The 25,570-nt window shown below is 44.1% G+C and overlaps 1 protein-coding gene across 2 annotated transcripts in view; it reads left to right on the forward strand.

Annotated features, from left to right (window-relative positions):
- CCDC175 (coiled-coil domain containing 175) overlaps positions 1–25,570 on the forward strand; it is a 268,009-nt gene that overhangs the window by 68,333 nt on the left and 174,106 nt on the right. For both annotated transcript variants that reach the window (XM_069207017.1, XM_069207018.1), the window contains 2 exons: positions 10,543–10,665; positions 24,348–24,457. In XM_069207017.1, the coding sequence (XP_069063118.1) occupies positions 10,543–10,665; positions 24,348–24,457 (233 nt within the window). The remainder of the gene's footprint in view (positions 1–10,542; positions 10,666–24,347; positions 24,458–25,570) is intronic.

A 25,570-nucleotide genomic window follows, 5' to 3' on the forward strand; every position in this document is an offset into this window, starting at 1 on the left:
ATACAGGGATTTTGTTTCACAGCCCAGGTCCCTAGACGCCGAAGGCTTATTTCCTTGCTTATTTTTATTCTGTGCACTTTGTTTTCTTCATTCTGATGGTGCCCTGGCTGTGAATTGGGAAAAAGTTACCAGAGATGGTGAACCTGTCAGTCAGGTAGGAATGGGGTGCAAAGGATAGCTTTGTAGATGATGCAGATGGTTTTAAAGATGTTTCGGGCTAGCAAAGGGAGCCAATGTAATCCCATCATGGTGGGGGTGGCGTCATCATATATTATCAGACCTTTAATGAGATATGCTTCAACATTTAGCATGCTCCAATGGGCAGGGAAGTCAATTTGGAGTCTAAGGGGTGATGTAGCAGGCCTGACCACCATCCACATGCAAGATAACAGAGGCCTCAGTGGCAGTTCTGAAGTTGCTTTCTGGGAGGAATGGTTTCACTTTCTTAAGTAGAGACAGCTGGTACCAGGCATTCTTCGTTTTGCTGGTGATAAGTCCCTTATGGGTGAGTTCCATGTCCGGGGAGGGGAGGAGGGATGGCGGGGGGGTTGGGTTGGGGGTGGGTGAATCAGATTGATTTGGTGTGTTGCTTGTTATTCTTTATGCCTAAAGGAATTCTGTTTTGATAGGCTTACGTTTCTGGTAGCTGCACCAATTATGCTGAGGTAGACACAACACCAAGGCTACGTAGGGTTTGGAACTATTGTTAGTAGCTCAGTTTAACTATGGCTTAAAACGTCACTGCTTCCTCTTGCTCAATATTTTGCCATCTCTGCCTCTTCTTCCCCCTCTTATCTGCCTGCCCCCTTCCTTTCTCTTGCTTCAGTTACATGTATCCCTTATTCCTTTCTCTTGGCCCCCACAATTACAATATGTTTCTTACTCCATTCTATTTATGATACTTTGCCCTTAGACACAAAATGAATATATTTGTCTCTTGTTTTTTCCAAATCTTTAATACTTTAATTCTCATGACACACACTTTCTCTTTCTCTCTCTTTCCCTCTGTCAATCTGTCTTTCCCGCTAGCTCTCATCGTACTTCTCCTATGAGATGTTTTAGAGTGCATCTGGCAAAGGAGGAGGAAAGGAAAATAAAGCATAACATACTGTAGCAAACTCAAGGCTGAATCATTGAAGGAAGATGAGGGTGCTGTAGATAATTAGAGAATAACCTAATGTTAATTACACACTTAGTGAGTTCCTGTGGGGGAAGCCTTGAGAGTGCATTAACTTTCCTCTAGACCAAGGGTCTCCAACCGGTCGTTCATGAGCTGCCAGTAACTCACTGAGACCCCCTGAGTAGCTCACGCAGTAGCGCCTCAATTTGGTAGCCCATTAATATTATTAAAACATTTAGCCTTTTTTTTTAGGCGTTTTTGCCCACCCTCACCCAAACCAGCTGCTCAGATTGGCTTATCTGAGCCTAGCTGGGGCAGGGAAAGCTGAAGAGGACAACGTTGTTCATCCCTGGCCCCGTCTGTGCGCCACCTGCCTTCCACACCCTAGCACTGCACTTTTCATCCTGTGCGAGAGTGCTTGTGTGGAGTAGCAAGTTTGGCAGAGCGGAGGAGTCAGAGCAGGAAAGTGTAGGTGAGGCACAAGCAGTATGGAACTGCTACCAGGCCCCACACCACCTGCCTTATTCAGCCTGCCACCGATCGGACCAGCAGGTAAGATTTAAAGTAGCCCTGTGCTGCCCTGATAAGCTCTGTTCCCGTAGTGAGCCCTGGCCTAGTTGTGAGTAAGACGAGGCGGCTCATTTCTAATCTGCTGTAAGCATCAGCAGCATTGGGGCCAGTATTTTATACGATTATTCAATAATCATATAAAATACTGGCCGCAGTGCTGCTGATGCTTACAGGAGATAAAACTATATGTGTTCCATGGATTTAAAAAACATACACTTTTTGTGGCGCTGGCCAGGGCCTCAAAGAGTGTTTTTTTTTTTATATCCATGGAACGCGTATAGTTTATCAGCTAACAATACGTGTTCCATGGATATTACAAAAACAAACACGTTTTGTGGCCCTTGCACTCGTTATGATAATTCCTATGAAGTACCAGCCTCAATGCTGCTGATGCTTACAGGAGATTAACTCCTTTAACCCCTTCGCTGCCAGGCCTTTTCCCTCTCCTGTGCCGAGCCTTTTTTTGGCTATTTGGGGCAGTTCGCGATTAGGCCCTCATACCTTTTTGTCCACATACGCTAGCCAAGCTAAATTTGCGTCCTTTTTTGCCAACATCCTAGGGATTCTAGAGGTACCCAGACTTTGTGGGTTCCCCAGAAGGAGGCCAAGAAATTAGCCAAAATACAGTGAAAATTTCGTTTTTTTAAAAAAAAATGGGAAAAAGGGGCTGCAGAAGAAGGCTTGTGGTTTTTTCCCTGAAAAGGGCATCAACAAAGGGTTTGTGGTGCTAAAATCACCAGCTTCCCAGCTTCCAGGAACAGGCAGACTTGAATCAGAAAACCCAATTTTTCAACACAATTTTGGCATTTTACTGGGACATACCCCATTTTTACGATTTTTTGTGCTTTCAGCCTCCTTCCAGTCAGTGACAGAAATGGGCATGAAACCAACGCTGGATCACAGAAACCGCAACATTTCTGAAAAGTAGACAAAATTCTGAATTCAGCAAGGGGTAATTTGTGTAGATCCTACAAGGGTTTCCTACTGAAAAAGAAAAATATTGAAATTGAGGTGAAAAAAACATCAATTGTTCTCTACGGTTTACTCTGTAACTTTTTCCTGCAATGTCAGATTTTCGAAAGCAATATACTGTTACGTCTGCTGGACTCTTCTGGTTGCGGGGATATATAGGGCTTGTAGGTTCATCAAGAACTCTAGGTACCCAGAGCCAATAAATGACCTGCACCCTGCAGTGGGTTTTCATTCTATACCGGGTATACAGCAATTCATTTGCTGAAATATAAAGAGTAAAAAATAGCTATCAAGAAAAGCTTTGTATTTCCAAAATGGGCACAAGATAAGGTGTTGAGAAGCAGTGGTTATTTGCACATCTCTGAATTCCGGGGTGCCCATACTAGCATGTGAATTACAGGGCATTTCTCAAATAGACGTCTTTTTTACACACTGTCTTACATATGGAAGGGAAAAATGTAGAGAAAGACAAGGGGCAATAACACTTGTTTTGCTATTCTATGTTCCCCCAAGTTTCCCGATAAAAATGGTACCTCACTTGTGTGGGTAGGCCTAGCGCCCGCAACAGGATATGCCCCAAAACACAACGTGGACACATCACAGAAAACAGAGCTGTTTTTTGCAAAGTGCCTACCTGTAGATTTTGGCCTCTAGCTCAGCCGGCACCTAGGGAAACCTACCAAACCTGTGCATTTTTGAAAACTAGAGACCTAGGGGAATCCAAGATGGGGTGACTTGTGGGGCTCTGACCAGGTTCTGTTACCCAGAATCCTTTGCAAACCTCACAATTTGGCTAAAAAAACACATTTTCCTCACATTTCGGTGACAGAAAGTTCTGGAATCTGAGAGGAGCCACAAATTTCCTTCCACCCAGCGTTCCCCCAAGTCTCCCGATAAAAATGATACCTCACTTGTGTGGGTAGTCCTAGCGCCCGCGACAGGAAATGTCTCAAAACACAAAGTGGGCACATCCCATTTTTTGATAGAAAACAGAGCAAAGTGCCTACCTTTAGATTTTGGCGTCTAGCTCAGCCGGCACCTAGGGAAACCTACCAAACCTGTGCATTTTTGAAAACTAGAGACCTAGGGGAATCCAAGATGGGGTGACTTGTGGGGCTCTGACCAGGTTCTGTTACCCAGAATCCTTTGCAAACCTCAAAATTTGGCTAAAAAAACACATTTTCCTCACATTTCGGTGATAGAAAGTTCTGGAATCTGAGAGGAGCCACAAATTTCCTTCCACCCAGTGTTCCCCCAAGTCTCCCGATAAAAATGATACCTCACTTGTGTGGGTAGGCCCAGCGGCCGCGACAGGAAATGCCCCAAAACACTACGTGGACACATCACATTTTTTAAAAGAAAACAGAGCTGTTTTTTGCAAAGTGCCTACCTGTAGATTTTGGCCTCTAGCTCAGCCAGCACCTAGGGAAACCTACCAAACCTGTGCATTGTTGAAAACTAGAGACCTAGGGGAATCCAAGATGGGGTGACTTGTGGGGCTCTGACCAGGTTCTGTTACCCAGAATCCTTTGCAAACCTCAAAACGTGGCTAAAAAAACACGTTTTCCTCACATTTCAGTGACAGAAAGTTCTGGAATCTGAGAGGAGCCACAAATTTCCTTCCACCTAGCGTTCCCCCAAGTCTCCCGATAAAAATGATACCTCACTTGTGTGGGTAGGCCTAGCGCCGCGACAGGAAATGGCCCAAAACACAACATGGACACATCACATTTTTTCATAGAAAACAGTGCCTACTTGTGGATTTTGGTCTCTAGCTCAGCCGGCACCTGGGAAAACCTAGCAAACCAGCGCATTTTTGAAAACTAGAAACCCAGGGGAATCCAAGATGGGGTGACTTGTGGGGCTCTGACCAGGTTCTGTTACCCAGAATCCTTTGCAAACCTCAAAACGTGGCTAAAAAAACACGTTTTCCTCACATTTCGGTGACAGTAAGTTCTGGAATCTGAGAGGAGCCACAAATTTCCTTCCACCTAGCGTTCCCCCAAGTCTCCCGATAAAAATGATACCTCACTTATGTGGGTAGGCCTAGCGCCCGCGACAGGGAATGGCCCAAAACACAACGTGGACACATCAAATTTTTTCATAGAAAACAGTGCCTACTTGTGGATTTTGGCCTCTAGCTCAGCCGGCCCCAGGGGGGGCAGAAATGGCCTAAAATAAATTTGTCCCCAACCCCCCAAGGGAGCGACCCTTGCCTATGGGGTCGCTCCCCCTGCGTGACATTGGTGCCAAAAAAAAAATCTCGGTGCCTAGTGGTTTCTGCCCCCTTGGGGGCAGATTGACCTACAATCGGCCAATCTGCCCCCAAGGGGGGCAGAAATGGTCTAAATACAATTTGCCCCCCAGTGGAGCGACCCTTGCCTAATGGGTCGCTCCCAATCTCTAAAAAAACAAACAAACAAAAAAAAAACCACAAAAAAACAATTTGCCCTGGCGCCTAGAGGTTTCCGCCCCCCTCTGGGGGCAGATCGGCCTAATACCAATAGGCCGATCTGCCCCCAGGGGGGGCAGAAATGGCCTAAAATAAATTTGCCCCTCCACCCCACCTCCCCCGGGGAGCGACCCTTGCCTACAAGGTCGCTCCCCTTGCGTGACGGCGCAAAAAAAAGATCCCTGGTGCCTAGTGGTTTCTGCCCCCCTTGGGGGCAGATTGACCTACAATTGGCCAATCTGCCCCCAAGGGGGGCAGAAATGGTCTAAATACAATTTGGCCCCAGGGGAGCGACCCTTGCCTGATGGGTCGCTCCCCATCTCTAAAAAAACAAACAAACAAAAAAAAAACACAAAAAAACTATTTGCCCTGGCGCCTAGAGGTTTCTGCCTCCCCTGGGGGCAGATCGGCCTAATACCAATAGGCCGATCTGCCCCCAGGGTGGCCAGAGATGGCCTAAAATAAATTTGCCCCCCCTCCGGGGAGCGACCCTTGCCTACAAGATCGCTCCCCTTGCGTGACGGCGCAAAAAAAAGATCCCTGGTGCCTGGTGGTTTCTGCCCCCCTTGGGGGCAGATTGACCTAAAATCGGCCGATCTGCCCCCAAAGCGGGCAGAAATGGCCTAAATACAATTTGCCCCTCCAGGGGAGCGACCCTTGTCCAAGGGGTCGCTCCCCATCTGTAAAACAAACAACAACAAAAAATCCCTGGTGCCTAGTGGTTTCTGCCCCCCTTGGGGGCAGATCAGCCTAATCAAAATAGGCTGATCTACCCCCCAGGGGGGCAGAAATGGCCTAAAATAATTCCCCCCCCCCCAAGGGAGCGACCCTTGCCTAAGGGGTCGCTCCCCTTGCGTGAAATTCATGCAAAAAAAAAAACTCCCTGGTGTCTAATGGTTTCTGCCCCCCTTGGGGGCAGATTGGCCTCATCAAAATAGGCCAATCTGCCCCCAAGAGGGGCAGAAATGGTCTAAATATAATTTGCCCCCTAGGGGAGCGACCCTTGCCTAAGGGGTCGCTCCCCACCTAAAAAAAAAAGAAAACATAACAAAAATAAAAAAATAAAAAAAAATGATCCCTGGTGCCTAGAGGTTTCTGCCCCCCCTGGGGGCAGAAAAGGCCTTCCCAAAAAAATGCCCCCCCTGGGAGCGACCCTTGCCCAAGGGGTCGCTCCCCTTGCGTGAAATTCACGCAAAAAAAAAAAAACTCCCTGGTGTCTAATGGTTTCTGCCCCCCTTGGGGGCAGATTGGCCTCATCAAAATAGGCCAATCTGCCCCCAAGGGGGGCAGAAATGGCCTAAATATAATTTGCCCCCTAGGGGAGTGACCCTTGACTAAGGGGTCGCTCTCCACCTAAAAAAAAAAAGAAAACATAATTCAAAGGAAAAAAAAAATGATCCCTGGTGCCGAGAGGTTTCTGCCCCCCCCCCCCTGGGGGCAGATCGGCCTAATAATAGGCCGATCTGCCCCCAGGGGGGGCAGAAAAGGCCTTCCCAAAAAAATGCCCCCCCTGGGAGCGACCCTTGCCCAAGGGGTCGCTCCCTTTTGTCAGTTTCAGAGAAAAAAAAAATCCCTGGTGTCTAGTGGGGTTTCAAAAGCCGGATTGCAAGCAATCAGGCTTTTGAAACCCTGGGAGAGACTTCAAAGGGAAGGAAATACATTTCCTTCCCTTTGAAGCCCCTCCGGGCCTCCCCCATGGGATTGAAAGAGAAATACTTTGCATTTCTCTTTCAATCGCTCTGGAAGCAGAGCTTCCAGCGCGATGGGGGAGACCCTGTGACTAATCAGCGCCCACTCACGCGCTGACGTCACAGGGGGGGTTGGGGGGTCGGGGGTGGAAGGGGAAGGGCTTCCCCTTCCATCCCTGACTTGGGGGGGTGGGGGGGAACCCCACAGAGGGAGCGCTAGCGCTCCCTCTGGGCTCTGTGACCAGGACGTAATGGTTACGTCCTGGGCACAGCGGCACTGTGCCTCAGGACGTAACCATTACGTCCTGGGCACAGAACAGGTTGAGCATCAGCAGCACTGGGCACAATATTTCAGATGAATTATTGTCACACATTCCAGCAGTACAAAGAGTGTTTGCATTTTTAATATCCATGGAACGCGTATCGTTTATTTTCTGATAAACAATACGCGTTCCATGGATATAAAAAAACACTTTTTGTGGCCCTAGCACACGGCGTGACAATAATCATTATTTTCATGCCGCATGCCAGGGCCACAAAGAGTGTTTGTGGCCCTGGCACTCGTGACAATAATTTGTATAAAATAATGGCCGCAATGCTGCTGATGCTTACAAGAGATAAACTCCTGTAAGCATCAGCAGCATTGGGGCCAGGGGCTTAGCTTGTTCAGTAAGATTGGAGGGGTGTGAGCTTCAGATTTTCCGACAATCAAGCTGACATATAATGTAAAAACACATTATGTTCCAAACAGGGTGCATGGGAGGGGCATAAGAGGCAGTGGAAAGAGAGAGGAATGCTGATTGTTAGGGGTACTAAGAGAGGGAAAACACAATATTTTTTTAAATTACCAATATTTTGAACGACTTAAATAAATGAGAGGGCGAGAGTGTGTGTGCATTTTTATCCGAATGAATGTAAAAATTCCTGGTGAAATCCGGCAGACATATTCCCATACCCGACTGAAAGAATCTGTACCCTACTCTTTATTAGAAAATTCATATTTTAGGGGGTGTACAAACCCCCACCCCCGCAGCTATGCCCCTGATTGAGTCCTGTATTTCTTATGAATTATTGTCACAAGTGCCAGGAGTACAAAGAGTGTTTGCTTTTTTAATATTCATGGAACATGTATTGTTTATTATCTGATAAACGATACGGATATGCATTCCATGGATATAAAAAAAAAAAAACTTTTTGTGGCCCTGGCACACGGCGTAAAAATAATCATTATTTTCATGCTGCGTGCCAGGGCCACAAAAAGTGTTTGTGGCCCTGGCACTCGTGACAATAATTCATATGAAATATCGGCCCCAATGCTGCTGATGCTTACACATGATAAACTCCTGTAGCCATCAGCAGCATTGAGGACAGTATCTAATATGAATAATTGTTACACATGCCAGGGGTACAAAGAGTGTTTTTTTTGTAATATCCATGGACCGTGGATCGTTTATCAGATAAATGATACGCATTCCATGGATATTAAAAAAACAAACACTTTTGTGGCCCTGGCACGCGTGACAATAATTCATATGAAATACTGGCTGTAGTGCTGCTGATGCTGACAGGTGTTCTCGTGTGACAATAATTCACATGAAATGCTGGCCCTAATGCTGATGATGCTTACAGGAGATAAACTCCTGTAGGGATCATCAGCATTGGGGCCAGTATTTCATATGAATTACTGTCACGCATGCCAAGGGTACAAAGAGTGTTTTGTTTTTTAAATATCCATAGCAGAGATGAGAGGCCCACACCCGGTGCTGCTGCTGGCTCCTCATAAGGCCATGGTGTACTACAGAGCCACCCTGTGCCCTGCTGGAAGCTAGGAGCCAGGGGTGTAGCTTAGTCAGTAAGACTGGTGGGTGTGAACTTCAGATTTCTGCACAATCAAGCTGGCATGTAATGTTAAAATACATTATATGACAAGCAGGTAAGAATACTAAGTGAGAGAAACACAATACTTGTTCTTATCTATAAAATAATGAACTTTTTTGGTCTTTCAAAACAGAGACGAGAGAGTGTATAGTTGTCTGTGTGTGTGCATAAATGCTAGGTGAAGTCTGACAGACACCTCACCATATCCAAATGTAAGCAACTGTACCCATCTGGTCTTCTGAAAATACATTTATTAGGCGGAGGGGTGTAACACCCCAAACAACCCCCTGAAGCTACGCCCCTGCGAGGAGCTGGTGACAGCACTTGGAGCAGAGGCCCGTCCTTCCTGCAGGTGGCTTGGGGAGTCTCTCGGAAAAATGCACAAGTTGCTTAACCTTTAGTAGCTCACGATGAATTTCACTGACCAGAAGTAGCTCGCACTACAGAAAAGGTTGGAGACCTCTGCTCTCGACCCTATTGGGTAGCAAAAACAAACACACAGTGTAGTGAGCTTGGCCGTAGTCATCTAAGGCTGATATCAACTTCTTTATCGATCTACTGTTGTTATGTACAAAGCGTTTTAGTGACTAAGCCTTCAGTAAATATAATATAATGAATACAATTGTATCAGCCTACATGCTTTTAGGTGCGGTCGCAGCTTGGCTGCTTCTGGCCTTAACACACTGCCACCAATGAGGAGTCCATTTGTCTCAAACAGTGAAATGTTCTTGTATCCAGAAAGTGTGTTGTCTTGTCTGGTACCTTCTATGGCTAGAGTTCTGTAGGGGTTGTTCATTTCCCTGTGCACAGTAACTTCTGTTACAGCATGTATTGGAATTGAGAGTGCCACTGTAATTACTGCATATCCTGCTATTATTCACTAGTAAATTTGTCAGAACAAACCATAGTCATTTGAAGCCCATTCCTTAAAATTGTACAGATATTGCTCGCATTGTATGACACAGTTGAATCGCATTTGCACATTGATATCAATTCACTAAAACTCTAATGGTGTGGCTACCTGAATGTTACATTACGCATTTCTCACTTTTTACATGCCCTTCTTACTGGTTTTCTACAGTGCTAGGTTGCCCTGATGGGCATGGTATACAAGTTATAAACCTACAAGTAAACAAAAAACTCTGTGAAACAAAGGGATATGGTTCAGCCAACACTGTGTCCTTCTGCCTGATATTTTCAGCTAAAAACATCCTAGCGTTTGTGAATCACAAAAATATTCTGGGACTTCCCAACAGATTTTTTAAGTATGGCTTTCATTGTCCATGTGAGTAGCAAGCCCTGTTCAGTTTGGGCGTGCTTTGACCTGTTGTAAGTATTGTGGCCTTTTACCCACGCCCATCTCACGCCCATCACCTTCACGCCTACCTGAGCTTGCCTTTCAAAATCCTTTGTTATCATTTGTAAATGCTTTACATTTGTCCCTCCTTTGGGAGGTTTTGTTACCGACTGACCCTGTTACATGGATAATTGCACAATTGCCAATATGTTTGACTGTTAGCGAACTTCTTTTTCCTTTTGTGTCTCTCCTTCATGCCCATGCTCATGGCGGCCATGGCGGTTTGAATCGGCTTGCTTATGTCAACTAATGTTTTACATTTTATTTTCAATTAATGTGGCATAAAAAGTCCAGTTAGGAATTTACAACGCCAATAGCTCTAACTGGAGCAAATGCAAGACCTGTTGCACCGCAAATGTTTGTTTTGTAAATGCTGCCATCAACAAAGTATAAGTAACTGTGGTATGCTGCTCATTATAGAAGGAAAATAATGTTTGTTACAGTGTTGCACTCTCTAACATTTTCATAAAGCCCACGGTTCAAATTAATTTTATTTTCTTCGCAGATAGCAGAGTTGCAGATGGAAATTGAAATAAAGAAGAAACGAAACACAGAAAAGGAGGAATGCCACGCAATGATAGTAGAAAAACTCTCTGAAAAGGAGGAGCATGTAAGCAATGTAAAAGAGGTGAGGACTGCAGTGTTACATAAGTCAATTTATCAACATTTTATGGATTACATTTCGAGTTGGTTTTGCTCAAATTCGAACGTATAACCTGTGGAACACACACAGATGTCAAAAGTGAAAGCTTAGCCCGTTGAGTCATCTTGTTGCTTTGATCAGAAAAAAATTTTCATTGTTTATTTGGTACATTGGGCCTGATTACAACTTTGGAGGAGGTGTTAATCCGTCCCAAAAGTGACGGTAAAGTGACGGATATACCACCAGCCGTATTACGAGTCCATTATATCCTATGGAACTCGTAATACGGCTGGTGGTATATCCGTCACTTTACCGTCACTTTTGGGACGGATTAACACCTCCTCCAAAGTTGTAATCAGGCCCATTATATTTAATTTGATGCTGGGGTGGTTTAGCCGTAGGCGGTTTTTAGTAGGTTCTCCACCTGGACATCAGAAGGACGCCAAAATTTGAGCTCTCCGCTAGTCTAGCAGTGATTTCTGTACTATCACAGGAGAGCCACTATGGCAACTCTGGGAAGGCAGTAAAAGTTTGGTGTGCTGCTTCTGTCTTTTAGATAGCAGCGTACCAAACTTTTTTGTTTTTCAGAAACAATCTCCCAAAGCAGGCATGTGGTAAGAAACAAAATATGAATGCCCCCCTCATCCTTGGAGTTTTCTCCCAGGTTGTGGGTGATCTTTTTTTTGTTTGTAACCATCATTATTTTTGTTTGTAACCATCAGGTGTTACCTGGTGATGGACAGAAAAAAGGACCTCAGACTATCCACTCTAAATAGAGTGGGCAGTCTTATGCTCTTATTCTGACATCTCCTGCTCTGTCGAGCTGTCTGAGTAATTTTCCTGACATCGGAGCCAGCAGTGGCACAGAAAACTGATAGTCTACCTCACTCAAAATAGAGCTGGCGGACCCAGGGTTTGACAGTCAAGGCACTCAGTTATTATGATGGAGTACACTTCTGTCATGCTGTAAATGAGGCCCTTTGTGACTGGAACAAAGGGCCCAAAGAACTCTGTGATCTCATTTTTTTTACTTTTTCACAGATCAGTCTGCTTTTAAATGAGGTTTCCTGTCTTTAGCTGTCCCAAGTAATGGAGGACTCCAGTGGTGTACCCAACTTCACTGATTTATGCCCTTGTTTAGAGTTTGGCGAGCCGGCTACTCTAGCAGAATGTAACAGGAATCCTCTCTGTGGTATTGTTAGTGCCATATGCTAGAATGCACTTGAAGTACGGTGGATGAGACATCTGCCACATTTGTGCTGGAGTATCCCGTCTGTCGAACTCTAAATAAGGACATTACTTTGTTATTCCAGGTGTGCCTCCTGCCTGGTGTCCATCGACCAGGGCATTACAATAAACACATGACTTTATTGTTGAAATGCAAGGAGTTCATTTGCAAAAGGAGTCTTGTCAAAGCAAACCAGGTGACTTTGCATTCCAAATCTAAAATGCATCATAATTAATTTGTGCTAGATTTGCTCGCGTAGGGCCGAGCAGGGGTCATGCCACAGATAAGAGAGACTGAAACATCATTTGCTGCACTGCCTCTGGTTGCTTCACGATGGCAGCAGTTCACATGTCACTGGTCAGACTTTGGCCTTTAGCTTACTTTACCAATAAAGTAGCAGTGCTTGCCTACCCCCAGTTATGAGGGCCATGACTCACTATTTATTGCCTGCCATGGCCCACGACTGCCCACTGAGAGCACTGTGAGATAGTCCGAGTGTTTTATGTGGGCATCGTTTAATGGGTGCCTTCTGCAGATCTGCCAACTCACAGGGCACCACTGTGTGTCCTACGTTTTTGGCTCCTTTCACACAGTCAACTAGTGCAGAACAAATAGCTGACAAGTGTGAGCACAGTGATCTGGAATCTTCTGCACAAAGGTTTCCAGCTCGTTGTGTGGCGGCTTGACTGAGCTGGAGTTCATCAGGGGTTTTACAACCTCCTCAGGACATTGCAGCAGCCTCAGAAGCTTTTGTAATTGTTTTGGGGGGGAGATTGGCTCAGCCAGTTCTGGGCCCTGAACCCCGTCCCTCTTTTCTGCCTCAACTCTCCTCAGTAGTTGGCCATGTATTGATGGGCTCAAAGCTCCTTTCACACTCCACCTCGTTAAGGCAAGCCTCTCGTCTCATACGGCAAAACTTATTTCAAAGTTACCTGAGCTGCTGTTGCTGTAGTGCACCAGGGGTGAATCGAACTGGGTACCGCTTATTAATATTCACGAGGTAGGTTGAAAATTTTCATTCACTCATATTGGAGGTCCTCAAAGGGATGGTGGCCTGCTGGTATCAGCAGACCACCATGTCTGTGATTGCCTTTCAGTAAAGTAAACTTCTGTTTTACTTTAAGGAAACATGACTGTTTTTAAAACAAAAAGTTTAACTTCTTTGGTTTGTTTTTAGATTTGGCATTGGTTCCATGGGCTACTGGTTACTCCCAAGAAATATGTTTTACATGCATAAATGGGGAGAGGTCCCAAATAGACCCCTTCCCTTTTGCGTATGGGTTACCACTCGAACTTGCGGAGCAGTAACTTGTCAAATGTTTACGCTAGCTATTTTGGTCATAATCCATTGACAAATTATGGATAGAAATCAGTATATTTTACAGGAGTTGAAAAAAAGTATGGACTCCTAAAATGGGTTTGGGGCATTGCAAAAAGTATTTATTTTTGTGGTAGAAAACTCTGAATCAAAGTGTTTGCAACCACAAAAATGCCTTCTACATCTGACCCAATGTTCTGTTTGGGGTATTTGCAAAGATCAGGACAAGGATGTTTTTTTCTGACTTTTTCATTATTTTTATGTTATTATGTTTTGCAATGGTTTTTCTAACTATGCAATAAAGGTTATTTACTGTCAGTGGCGAGCAATTGGATAGATGCAGGAAGGGCAGGAGGAGAGACGGAATATGGAGACGGGATGCACACACATGGTGAGACGCAAACACTAGGGGCCAGATGTAAAAAGGCGTTTGCGAGTCGCGAAAGGCGAAAAACGCGTTTGCGATGCGCAAAAGCCTCACCAGTATGCAGAAATGCATTTTGCGAGTCGGATCCGACTCGCAAAATGCATTTCCGACTTGCAAATAGGAAGGGGTGTTCCCTTCCTATTTGCGACTCGCAATGCAATGCAATTTCATTTGCGACCGCTTTCGCGGTCGCAAATGAAATCGCAGTTACCATCCACTTGAAGTGGATGGTAACCCAGTTGCAAACGGGAAGGGGTCCCCATGGGACCGCTTCCCCTTTGTGAATGTAAAAAAAAATGGACCACTGCCTGCCCTGAAAAAAAAACTAAACTAAAGGTTTCGGTTTTTTTTCCAAGTGCAGCTCGTTTTCCTTTAAGGAAAACGGGCTGCAGTTGGAAAACAAAAACTGCTTTATTAAAAAGCAGTCACGGACATGGTGGTCTGCTGACTCCAGCAGGCCACCATCCCCGTGAGTGCCCATACTCGCAATGGGGTCGTAAACTGCGACCCACCTCATTAATATTAATGAGGTGGGTCTTTGCGACCCCATTGCGAGTTGCAGAAGGTGTCTGAGACACCTTTCTGCATACCAAATTGCAAGTTGCAATTTGGTTTCTTCCTACATCTGGCCCTAGATGTGCGTTGTTAGAGAGAATGAATGAAGAAGGAGAAAGTGAGTAAAAAACAGGAAAGTAATTAGCCCAGGCTTTACTATACTAACACATGCAAACACAATGTGTGCATACCTATGTTTGATTGTACAATAATTAATAGAGACCTGAATGCTTCGACACTGCTTTTGGGCAGTTACTTCTGAGATCTATGCATAATCTACAATGAGTGGTTTAAATCTCAAAGGTCCTCACATGAACTCTTTTTGGTTGGTAAACATTATTATTAAGTCTTTTATTAACACAATACAAATCTCAATGTCATTCATGTGACCATAAACCTAAGACATGCTGGTCGTTTGTATGAATTTGATTTGTTTATCCATATCAATAGGTACATTATATTGAGTAAATTGTAGATTCACATGGATGTTTTCATTGCCTTGTTATACAGGGAAGAAGGTGTGTGTGGGGGGGTGCAAACACTGTTCATTCACCATCCTCTGAGAGGTGTATTCCGCTCCTTTTTGCCATAGGTTTCTTGCATATGCTGCTTCTTGTGTACACTCTGCATCCCTCCCCTTCACACCACCCCCATATCTTTTTACATTTTGGGGAGGCAGCCTTGATCTTTGTACACAGCTTTCTCTGTGACAATGTATAGGTCCATTTCCTTCCCCCAATCCTGTATCATAAGGAATACTGAGTTTCCCCACCTTTGATCTATATCCCGTACACCATGTATCCCAAATGATTTGTAAATGGTTGCCTCAGTTTCCTTTCGAATACCCAGTAGGACCAGTACAGCTGTCAGTTCAGTGGTGCAGTCTGTGGCTTGTTCTAGTCTGCAGGTTATCCAAAGCCAATATCTGTGAAGTTTAGGATACACCCATAGAATATGAAAGAAAGTGCCCCTCTCCCAGCAGTTCCGTAAGCATGTCTGACTAAGAATTGCATTTTGTACTTAGCAGTGTTCCGCTGTAGTATATTCTATATAAGATTTTTAATTCCAATAGTCGATAGCTGGCTTTTATAGCCACTTCTTAAGGCAGTCACATTGCTTCCCCCTATTTGTCATCCTCTACATTCCAGATATCATTATGCCATTTTTCTCTTAGCTTGTGCAGTTCTGTTTGCATGTTAATCAGAATTGTACTGTACGCGAGTGATATGCCCTTAGTGGTGATGTGTCCATCTTCTAATGTGCTCTCTGGAGGAAAGTCCTCTTTTGTCTCCTCTTCACTCGTTTTTCTGGATTTTAATGCATGTCTCAACTTTAAGTATTTGAACATTTGGGATGTGGCCATTTCGTACTCTTTGTAAATGTTTGAATGGAACAATCCCTTTCACATCCCATACGTGTTTTAGCGATGATATACCAATTACATACCATTTCTTAGAGCAAGTTAATTTGTTTGCATCACCCAGTCTTGTTGCCAACCATAAAGGCGTTTTGAGAGTCAGTCTCTTCTTTCATCATATTTCTCCGCTTAGTTTATGCCATATTTGGATTGCTGTGTCAGTTGCTTGCAGTACTGGGTTCTCCAGCTTGCCTCCATATAGAACATGCATGTCCCCTTTCCTCCCCAATTTGAAACTGTCCAGTCTGAAGACTGGTTCCTCCAATGAATAGTATGCCCAGCCATTGATTACACAGACTTCTGTTGCTTAATAGTAGTTACTGATCCTTGGTAATACAATTTTATCTTCATATGTTGAGCATTGTAGGATCCTCAACATGATCCAGGGTGTCTCCCCGGCCCACGATCCTTAACAGGTGACCTGTCTTATCAAAAAAACAGCTGGGTATCCTATAGGGAGTATTTTGTAGTATATATGTGAACCTAGATAGTGCAATCATTTTAAAAATTGTTGCCCTTCCGAATATCGAAATGGATAAATGTTTCTAATTTAGTCAATAAAATCTTCGTAGTTTTTCAGTCATCCTTAGGGATCCATAGGCCTACACATTTAAAATGTTGCTCTTCCACCCTTATGGGTATTGGTAGGGCCTTTCTTGGTTGCCATCTAACCATCTGGAACAGGTATCATTTTTCCCATTTAATGCTGAGTCCCATGTGTGTCTGGTATATAGTGAATGTCTATCATAGTCTGTTTAAAGACTCCTCGGGTTCGCTATGTGAAGTAGAATATCATCAGCGTAGAGGGAAAGTGCATTCTTCCCAGTCCTCTTTCCATGTGCAACCGTTTAGTTTTGCATCCTTTAGTATCCATCCCGCCAAAGATTCGATGGTCAGGGAGGACAACATGGGTGTCAGTGGGCATCTCTAGCATTTGCCTCTCACAGTGGGGAATGTCTGCAACACTTTCTCCGTGAACTCTCACTCTTGCTAGAGGGCTTGTGTAAAGGAGATATACCCAGGCAATTAATCTTTATTCCATTCCCACTTTCGAGAATAGTGAGAAGAAATGACCATTCGATAGAATCAAATGCCTTATTTGTATTTATGGACACCATCACTGTCATTTCATTTACATTCTCTGCTATGGCTTATTGTTATACAGTCTTCTTTAGTTCAGTTTGGTAAATCATTGTGGAATAAAACCAGTTTGATCCGGGAGAATCAAGTCAATAATATAGCCAGGATTTTCACATCTTCATTAAGATATCGGGAGGTAGGACTCACATTTATTTATGGCTTTCCATCTTTGTGTGTTAATGCTGTAGTTGCAGTTCGTAGCTCTGTTGATAATGTCTGAGATTGGCATGCATGCGTGTACATGGTGTGTAAGGGCTTGATCACCTTATTTGCCATTTTTTCATACATTTCTATTGTTATGCCATTGGGACTGGGTGTTTTCCCTGTTTGTAGTTGTGAGATCTCCTGCCTTATCTCCTCCTTCATGAGCTCCTCTTCTAGGGAATCTCTGTAGCCTTGTTAATTGTTGTGTGGGAAAATCTCTAACAAAGCCATAGAGGTCTAGCAGGTTGGTGTGTGGTGTGACTGGTAGAAGGGCTGGAGATAGCCAGCAAAGGCTCAGCCAGGCTAGTAATATTCCGGCCTTGTCGCCTGTTTCGTGCAGGCATTTTTGTTGAAGGAGGAAGGATGTTTTAACTTTGTTAGTCAATGTAAATTTATATTCTTCTCTTTTTACGGCAAAAGTGTTGCGTGAGTCCCGTTGTGGGTCTCAATGCGTGTTCCACTTCTAATTTCCTAATGTTCTATCCTAGCTCCCTCATCTACTTCTCTTTTTCTTGCGTGTCCTCCATATAACCTGATATGATCACCCTTCTCTGTACCAAATGTGTATTTTCTTTGATATTGTGCTCTGTGGCATTACTCAGACTCTCTACCACCTAGGGGTTTGCCTGGTGTCATGACTCCTTTCTCCACTCCCTCATCTCTTGTTCGGGGAGGTGTGAACAGTGTCATCCGCAATGGTGAGTGATCCAACATGCCCCTAGCTAGGTACTATGCTGTTGTGAAATGTTCTAGGAAGGTGCTGGTTGTAGGGAAATGGTCAATTCTTGAGTGGAAGGCATGTGGTCCTGAATATTAGGAGTAATGTCGTTCTTTTGGGTGTAGTGTTCTCCAGACATTTCCTATCCCCGTGGCCTGTAAGGATCCTTCCAGTTTTCCCAACATAGTCTGGATCGTTTGCCTTGTGCTAGTCCTGTCTAGGTTATGGTGAAATACCTTGTTAAAGTCCCCTCCTATCATTGTCAGGTTCTGTGGTAAGTCCGCTAGTAACGTGTTGGCTTGTAGGCGTAGGGCGACATAGACAATCACCAGTGTTAAACGAGTCACCTCCCAGTCCCCGGTCATCGTCGTGTATCTGCCATTAGCATCCATCCATGTCTGAGTTGTCGAAGTTAGCAGATTTTCGGAGACGTATTGCAACTCCCCTGTGCCTGTTGTGAATCCAGGGTGACTCAGCAACTTGTATTTGCCTCTCCTAATGAAGTGACAGTTTGCGCCTTTGAGGTATGTTTCTTGTAAGAAGACGAAGTTTATCTTGTATTGTCAGTGCTCTGGCAATTAGCCCTCTTTTAATTTTGTTCCCCACCCCATTTATGTTCCATGTCAGGAGGATAAATGTGTGGATCATCTTACTTTGTCCCAGTTATGCATCTATAATTATTTGTCAGCCCCGTGAGATGGTTGTGTGTGTTCCATTTCAATTGTGAATGTACTGGGTGAGAGACAGTCAACAATAGAACCCCCAGCTCCCTCCCTTCCTTACCATGCAGCGGATTCCTAACTAACTACCTCCCTAATGCATGGCACATCTGTTGCCTCAACATTAGAAACAGTTATGGATCAGAGGATAATGTATTATGTGCCTTCGGTCATGGTAGTTTATTGTATAAGATTTGTCGGTGTTTTCTTTCCTCTGAAATTGCGTATGAGAGTGAGGGCTGGGAGGGCGGGGGACTACGGGTCATCCTCAGTTGATCCGGACCCTGCCCGCTCCTGAGAGGGATGTCTCCATTAGGAGTCATTTGTGTTGATCTCCTCGGATCTATGCTGCCGCTGGTTCTTCCGTTGCCGTTTTTCCTGTTGTTTCCAGCCACCTACTGTGTCCCTTTTTTCTGATGACCTGGTGGATGTAGGCCTGGGTTGTTCATGGCGGGTTGTTTCTCCAGCCATGTCCACTCATCCTCCGGGGTGTCAAAGAATAAGGATTTGTGGTTATAGATGACTTTCAGGCATGCTGAGAAAAGTAACATATGTTGAATGTCCATGGTGTGCAGTTTCCGTTTAACTTCCAGGAAAGATTTTCTCTGTTGTTGTACTTTCAAAGTGTAGTCTGCAAAGATCATCAAGGTGGAGGATTCTCATGTCACTGTACCCATTTTCCAGACTGCACATAGGATCACATCTCTGTCCATTAAATGTAATATTCTGGCTACCATTGGTTGTGGTTGCGCACCAGGTGGTGGTTGCGGAGTCATTGCACAATGTGCTCTCTCTACCAGAAAGCATACGGGCGTCTCCCCTTCTGAGATTCATGACTTCAGCCAAGTTGAGAGGTACTGTGTCAGAGATTTTCACTTTCTGCTCTCTGGGATGCCCACAATTCGGATGTTTTGTTGTGAGCGTTCTTCTGCATTTTCTGCCCATGCTTCTAGTGCCTTTACTACACGTTGGAGATCAATGATCTTGGTTTGTGCAGTTCTGAGAAAGTCCTCCATCTCCGGGATCCACCCTTCAGCTTCTGTTACCCTTTCCACTGTTTTTGTTGGATTCTATCTTAGCAATGAAAGTTCCTTTCTCAATTCACAGATTTTCCTTTCTGTTCACTGTCTGGAGTTGTGAATTCAGTGCTTAATTTGAGCCGGTGGTTTCCGGTGCTGGGCACCAGCACTTATTTTATAGGGCCGGCACTTAGTTTTCTGCATCAGGCAATTTACTGCTAGCAAAATACACTTATGGGAAAGGCAGAGGAAGACGAAAACAAAAAAGCGTCACAAATGGAGACAGCAGAAAGCTGCAAGAGTGGCTGTAAATGGATTAAAGTGGCCCGAGATGGCTTCAGGATTACGCTGCCTCATCAGTCAGTGCTTGCACATTTAAATGCAGCAGCCATGTGTTTCAAAGGAGAACTTTGGGCACCAACACATTTGTATTTACAAATTAAGCACTGCGTGAATTGCTTTGAGAATTGACGCTGTTGATTTAGAGGGGTCCACTTCAAGTTGTTAAGTGTCCAGCAGTACCACCTGCTGGTGTGGATTGACTGTCCTCTTAATGAATTTGTCTTTTTTTCCTACGGCCAAATGTGCAGCAGATTTATCTTTCCACATGCTTGTTAGTAAAGTACTTGTTCATTTGTTTCATGAAATATGGCTTCCCAGAGTTTATGAGGGCTCTATCTCCTCAAGGTTAAGTCCTGCCTTCTGTGTGTTTCACAAATAGGCTGCAGTGATTGCCCCATTTCAGCTTGGCGAATGGTAGGGCGGAGGGATTACAAATGGTGCTCTTTCTGAGTTGGACTTTTTAGAAATGGTAGCATCTTTTTTTGCATCTTCAGTCAAAGTCTTTTCCCACGTATTTGTCTGCAGGATTAGCTTGTTACCAACCCAAGCAGGTGCTTGTCTTGTGCAGTTAAAATCCACTTTTGGATTTCTGAGTCTTCTCAGCCGTTGCTAGTGGTTGCCCTTTGTTTCAGTTTCGTTCTTGCTGCTTTGGTAAGATAGAGTACATTGAACCCCATCTGCAAAAACAACATCATTCACTTATCCAGTATTGCCACAGTCCACTTCCTTTATTTTTCATTCATAAGTCACAGAGATCAATGTTGATTGTCTATCCCATGTGAATTTTTCTTCCCTGGTAAGCCTCCTCACCTCCTCGTGTCATCACCGTCTCTAGTTCCCCATGGCCGCCATCCCCTCTGTCCAGTTATCAGTCATTGCAGGTGTGGGGGGGGCCGGACATAGATGTTCTCTCCTGCCCCCGGGTCTGCTCAAGGATCCTGGTAGCTCCCAGCTGGAGGGATGGCCAAGTCTTAGGTGTCTGCCTGCTGGCACATACCCCCGGTCAATGTCAATGCTACTTTCCCTTTTGGCTGCGAGTCAGTTAATTTCTCCGGTACAGGCCTTTAGGTGGAGTTGCATTCTTGCCCCTTACCCGCTATCTTCTTGAGCCTTCCATGCTACATGCCTCCCTGCTGAATGGAGGGAGTGGTGTCTGATTTCCTCCTCCTTCCTTTAGTTGTTATGTGTGTACCGCTCAGCCCCACTCTGTCGGCCGGGGAGGACTTCCTTCACCTCTGGTTCCAAGGTCAGGGATCTCGGTCGGCCTCAGTTAGGTGGATGGGGGAAGGAGAGGGTAATAATGTGCGGTTAATTGCAGCTAAAGTTTGGGCCAGGTGGGCTGGGTTTGCTCCTCTTTCCCCTGTGCTTCGTCCTCAGGTAGGCTGCTCTAATGGTGCTCTTTTGGCGATGGACCTGCCTGCACCCTGTGTGTTTCCCCTTGTTGCGGCCACCGAATCTCCAATATGACCTCAAGTGGTGTTACCGGGGATATCCCAGGTGCTGTGAGCTAGTTTTTCACTTGGTCTTGCTCAGCAGGAGTATGTTGGATAGTGTGGGAGAAGCCGCAACGCTCACTGAGTCATGTCCAGTACCTTGGGTTGGTTGGCTCTGCCAATAATATCTGTCACTTCAATTTTTATAGACATAGCATTTTCTCCGTTTAATGCTGTGTATAAATAAATAAATAATGCAAAATTCATATTATTTTAATGTGACTAAGTGATATTATTTTTTTTATAAAGTAACTCACAAAATTCATTCTGCTTCTAAGAGCTGTAATAACTTCTGATACTATTTCATACAAGGTGCTTTATAAATATATCCGTATAGTATTATTGGTAGTAATAATAGCAGTACCAATTCTAACAGTAAATATTGTTAGAATTAATATGATAATGATATAGCCATCTCCTTATGCTTGCGAGAAAACATGGGGCCTGATTTATAGTTTGGCAGCAGGGTTACTCTGTCACAACGGTGACGGCTATGCCGTCTGCCGCAATAATACATCCCATAGGATTTAATGGGATTTATATTTCGACAGACAGGATATCCGTCACCGTTATGATGGAGTAACTCTTCCGCCAAACTATAAATCAGGTCCATGGTCTCAATGTTGGCAGACAAAATACATACATCACTAATGTTTGCTTCATAGCACTCAGTAAGAATTAAAGCCCAGTAATAGAGATACCAACAGAACTCTTTCATATGTTAGGAAATATAATTCTATGATCAATTGAAAATATTTATTGTCAGGATTAACGTCAAACACTTAAAAGCAGTCATGCAAAAGCCTGACCCTGTCCTAGTTTTCACAGCTCGCTGGTCAATCAATGTGTGTGCAGAGCAGACGAATGGCTTTATAGGTAGTTTATTGAAGAGGTTCCTGATTCAGATGTCCAAAATATTTGCATTATTCGTATTTATTTTCTAGGTGACAGCAGTTCATAAAAATGTGGCTTTGAACACTTTTTGCAAACACAAAGCTCAAAAACCTTTTAACTGAACTGTGTGAACGTCAAAGAACTGCACAAAGTTTTAGTAGAAAAAAACATGTAACCATATTCTTTGCCTTGACCAAGTTCATGTGGCTGCCAGTCATGGCTGGTGTCGGGGCAAAGTGGCAGGTGAGGGGCGGATTACAAACCAAAAACACACAAAAATACGACAACAAAAAACAAAAAACATCTGAATGCCCGCCACATCGCTGCTTTTTTGGCTCCACTGCAGGCACAGGATCCCAGACAGACGGGTAGCCTGTGCCTGCTGTCTCCAACACAGAAACGCAGCTCTGGTGGGAGACAGCTCAGTGCGCTTGTCGATTTGGCCGTCCTGAGAAAGACAGCCGAACCCACATGCGCACTGACAACAGTGGTTTATTATCGGTTTATTTTTCAAGTTTTGCAGCAGCTGCTACTGGCAGGGGGACAATGCTCTTCCGCCATAGCAAATGAACTGCAGCTGGTGACTGCATGACAGGGATTTTACATTAAAGTGTTTGAGGTTTTTGTACATCTAATTGACATTTAGGTATTAGATGAATATTGAAGATATTAAGACTCTAAACATGATCGAAATATGATTTAGTAAATACTTGTGACACAAGCATTCACAAGAGAGGTCCTCTGTAGATGGTCTTGCAGCCTTTTCACATTATTGCCCGTAGACTAGAGTTGAACACAATCACTCGCACTGCTGAGCTGGATGCTGATCCTCCACTCCGCAAGCAATGTTATATTTACCAAAACATATCCTAAATTATCTATTTTCTCCCTGTCCATAGGCATTTGAAACATATTAAATGAGAAGTAGAGACAGTAGTCCTCTGACCAACTGGGGAGCATAGGCAATAGTTAAGCCAGATATTCAAATTATCACCTTCTTTTCCAAGACAGATGCTATAATATTATGTTTACTTCAACTTTGCAAGGTTTGAGCTGAAAACATTGAGCCATAACATCATACCTCACCTTAAGCTGAAAACACAGAGCCTAAACTTCATACCACACCATTGTTTTCCTGATTTAAGTGTAACTGGAACATGCATGTCATCAATGTAGTGCAGTTTGTTCGCATCTGACAGACTCATTTTTTGAGGTGCAGAGTTTTACTCTAATATTTTTTAATACCATGTACCTTTAAACCAGTGAGGTGAATGCAAAGGACTGTGTTGCAAGAAACCTCTTCAGTAAGTTATTGTGTATGATTCATTCAAATAATGACAAAGCAATAGAATCTAAGGGCATCATTACGAGATCGGCAGATGGTTTAGGCCGTCCAGCGAGTTTCCGACGGGGAGGTTGCCGCCATAGTGGCTACCTCCTCGCTGGGCCCATTAAGAGATTCCCACTAGGTAAGCGGGCGTAAACCTGAGTTTTCGCCCGCTGGCCTAGCGAGAAACAGCCTCCAGGATTGTCTCTGGCTCACTGTCATTGCAATGGTGCTGGCCTGAGGTACCCATGCACTGCCCATGCCCAGTGCATGGGCAATGCAGGGGCCTCCCTGCACCCGTTCTCCACCAGCCGTTTCATGGCGGTGTTACTGCCATGAAACCACTGGCAGAGAACGAGGTCGTAATCCCCATGGCAGTGCTGTTACTGCATTGCCCTGGCAGATTTGGACCGCTACACCCATCAGACCGCTGGGGTCTCTGATACTGGCTGTCCGACCGTGGCACGGCCGCCATGGTCATAATGTGGTGTTTGGACCGCCAGACTCATAATGACCCCCTTAGTGTAACATTTCTATTACCATACATACTTTATAATTAAAACAACTATCTGAAAAAAGATAGCACATTCAACAATTAGCTTATCGTGCTCTTAAGCTGAGACAATATGACATCCAGCTTTTATTTTTTTTAAAACAACATTTAAAAACTTGGCATTACAAGACAGTGCTAAAATATTACCCTTATTCAAACAGAAACAGATTGGGTAGTTTAACAAAGGTAAAAGGTAAGTTTGCAGGCATTATTAAAGGCACCTAAGAAAAGAAAGGATTTGCCAACTGTAGTTCTGTGATCACCTGGGTCAAAAATACAAGATACTAAAAACTATCCAAATATATTTCCCCAGCTTCTTTGTAAGACCAAGCACCAGATATTACAACTGAAAAACTCAAGCACGCTACTGACAAAACAGTTAGATCAACAGAAAATGACAACTGTGGAGCTCACCAACAAGAAGTAAGAAAATATACAGATTTCCCAACTTATTTCTTGAAACTGTACTATTTATTAAAAATGCAGCATTATAACAAGAAAAAAAACAGAAGGGTTCATCCATTATCTATGGATTTAAATTTTACTAAAAAAAAATGTTAATATTCATGGTATTATACATTACTGCATGCTTGCCAGAGTTGTCAGAGTACTGGAGAAAGAAAGTATGATAATATCTGTAGCTGATAGCTGAATAGAAGTAAATTCTTCATATAGCCTTCATGCGCAGTTTTGTGGCACTGTTAATAACAGGTATCCTCATTATGCAACTCAGTGATACTCTTTATCAACCTAGGAAAGATGAAAGTCTGAGTTAGTCTCATCGGAGGTTGAACCTGTGAGTGCAGGTTGCATCCCATGCCAGAAGAATTCTCTCACTGAGCTACCTGATCAGCTCAATTGTACAGCTGATTATTGATGTCCACACCAAACAGGATTTGGGTGCCTCTTAAGCTTTTAATTCAATAACCTATAACAAATGTGGTAATTGACTGCAAAAATTAAATTTAGGTATATGCGTTATATTGTTTTTCCATTATGCTTCATGTGTTTAGTTCAAATTTTTAAGATCTGTTTGTTGTGTTGAGAACGCATAAATCGTGATGGGGAGCTTGTTATTTCACTGCCCAATTGGTATTCAAAATCATGTTAGGCAACAATAGGAACAGCACAATATTTCTCTTTCCAAAAAGATGCCCCCGTACCCAAACCCCATTCCCCCCCAACAGTAGAGATACAGCTTCCCACCCTAGATTTACCTGGTATGCACACTACCTTCTCTGTGGTCTTAATCTATTGGCTGTACAGGCTGTGCTAGCTTTCTTTCCGAGGTTTATGCTGCTTGATGCAGCATGCACTGCATGGCCTATACAATACAAGAAGCTGTGATCCTGCCCAGGCTCTGTTGATTGGTGTATAAGCCATGTCTTTGACACCAGCACAAGGTGAATGTGCTAACATCTATTGAGGAGGTTGCAGTAGAGTTGCAGTGCTCACAGCTTGATGGGTCTTGAGACTTGAGTTTTTCTTCAGCCCAAACAGAAAAACCCCCACCCTAAACAAGCTAGGTGCCCAGCC

Source organism: Pleurodeles waltl, chromosome 9 (assembly GCF_031143425.1).
Source record: "Pleurodeles waltl isolate 20211129_DDA chromosome 9, aPleWal1.hap1.20221129, whole genome shotgun sequence".
In the NCBI taxonomy this organism is placed as follows: Eukaryota; Metazoa; Chordata; class Amphibia; order Caudata; family Salamandridae; genus Pleurodeles; species Pleurodeles waltl.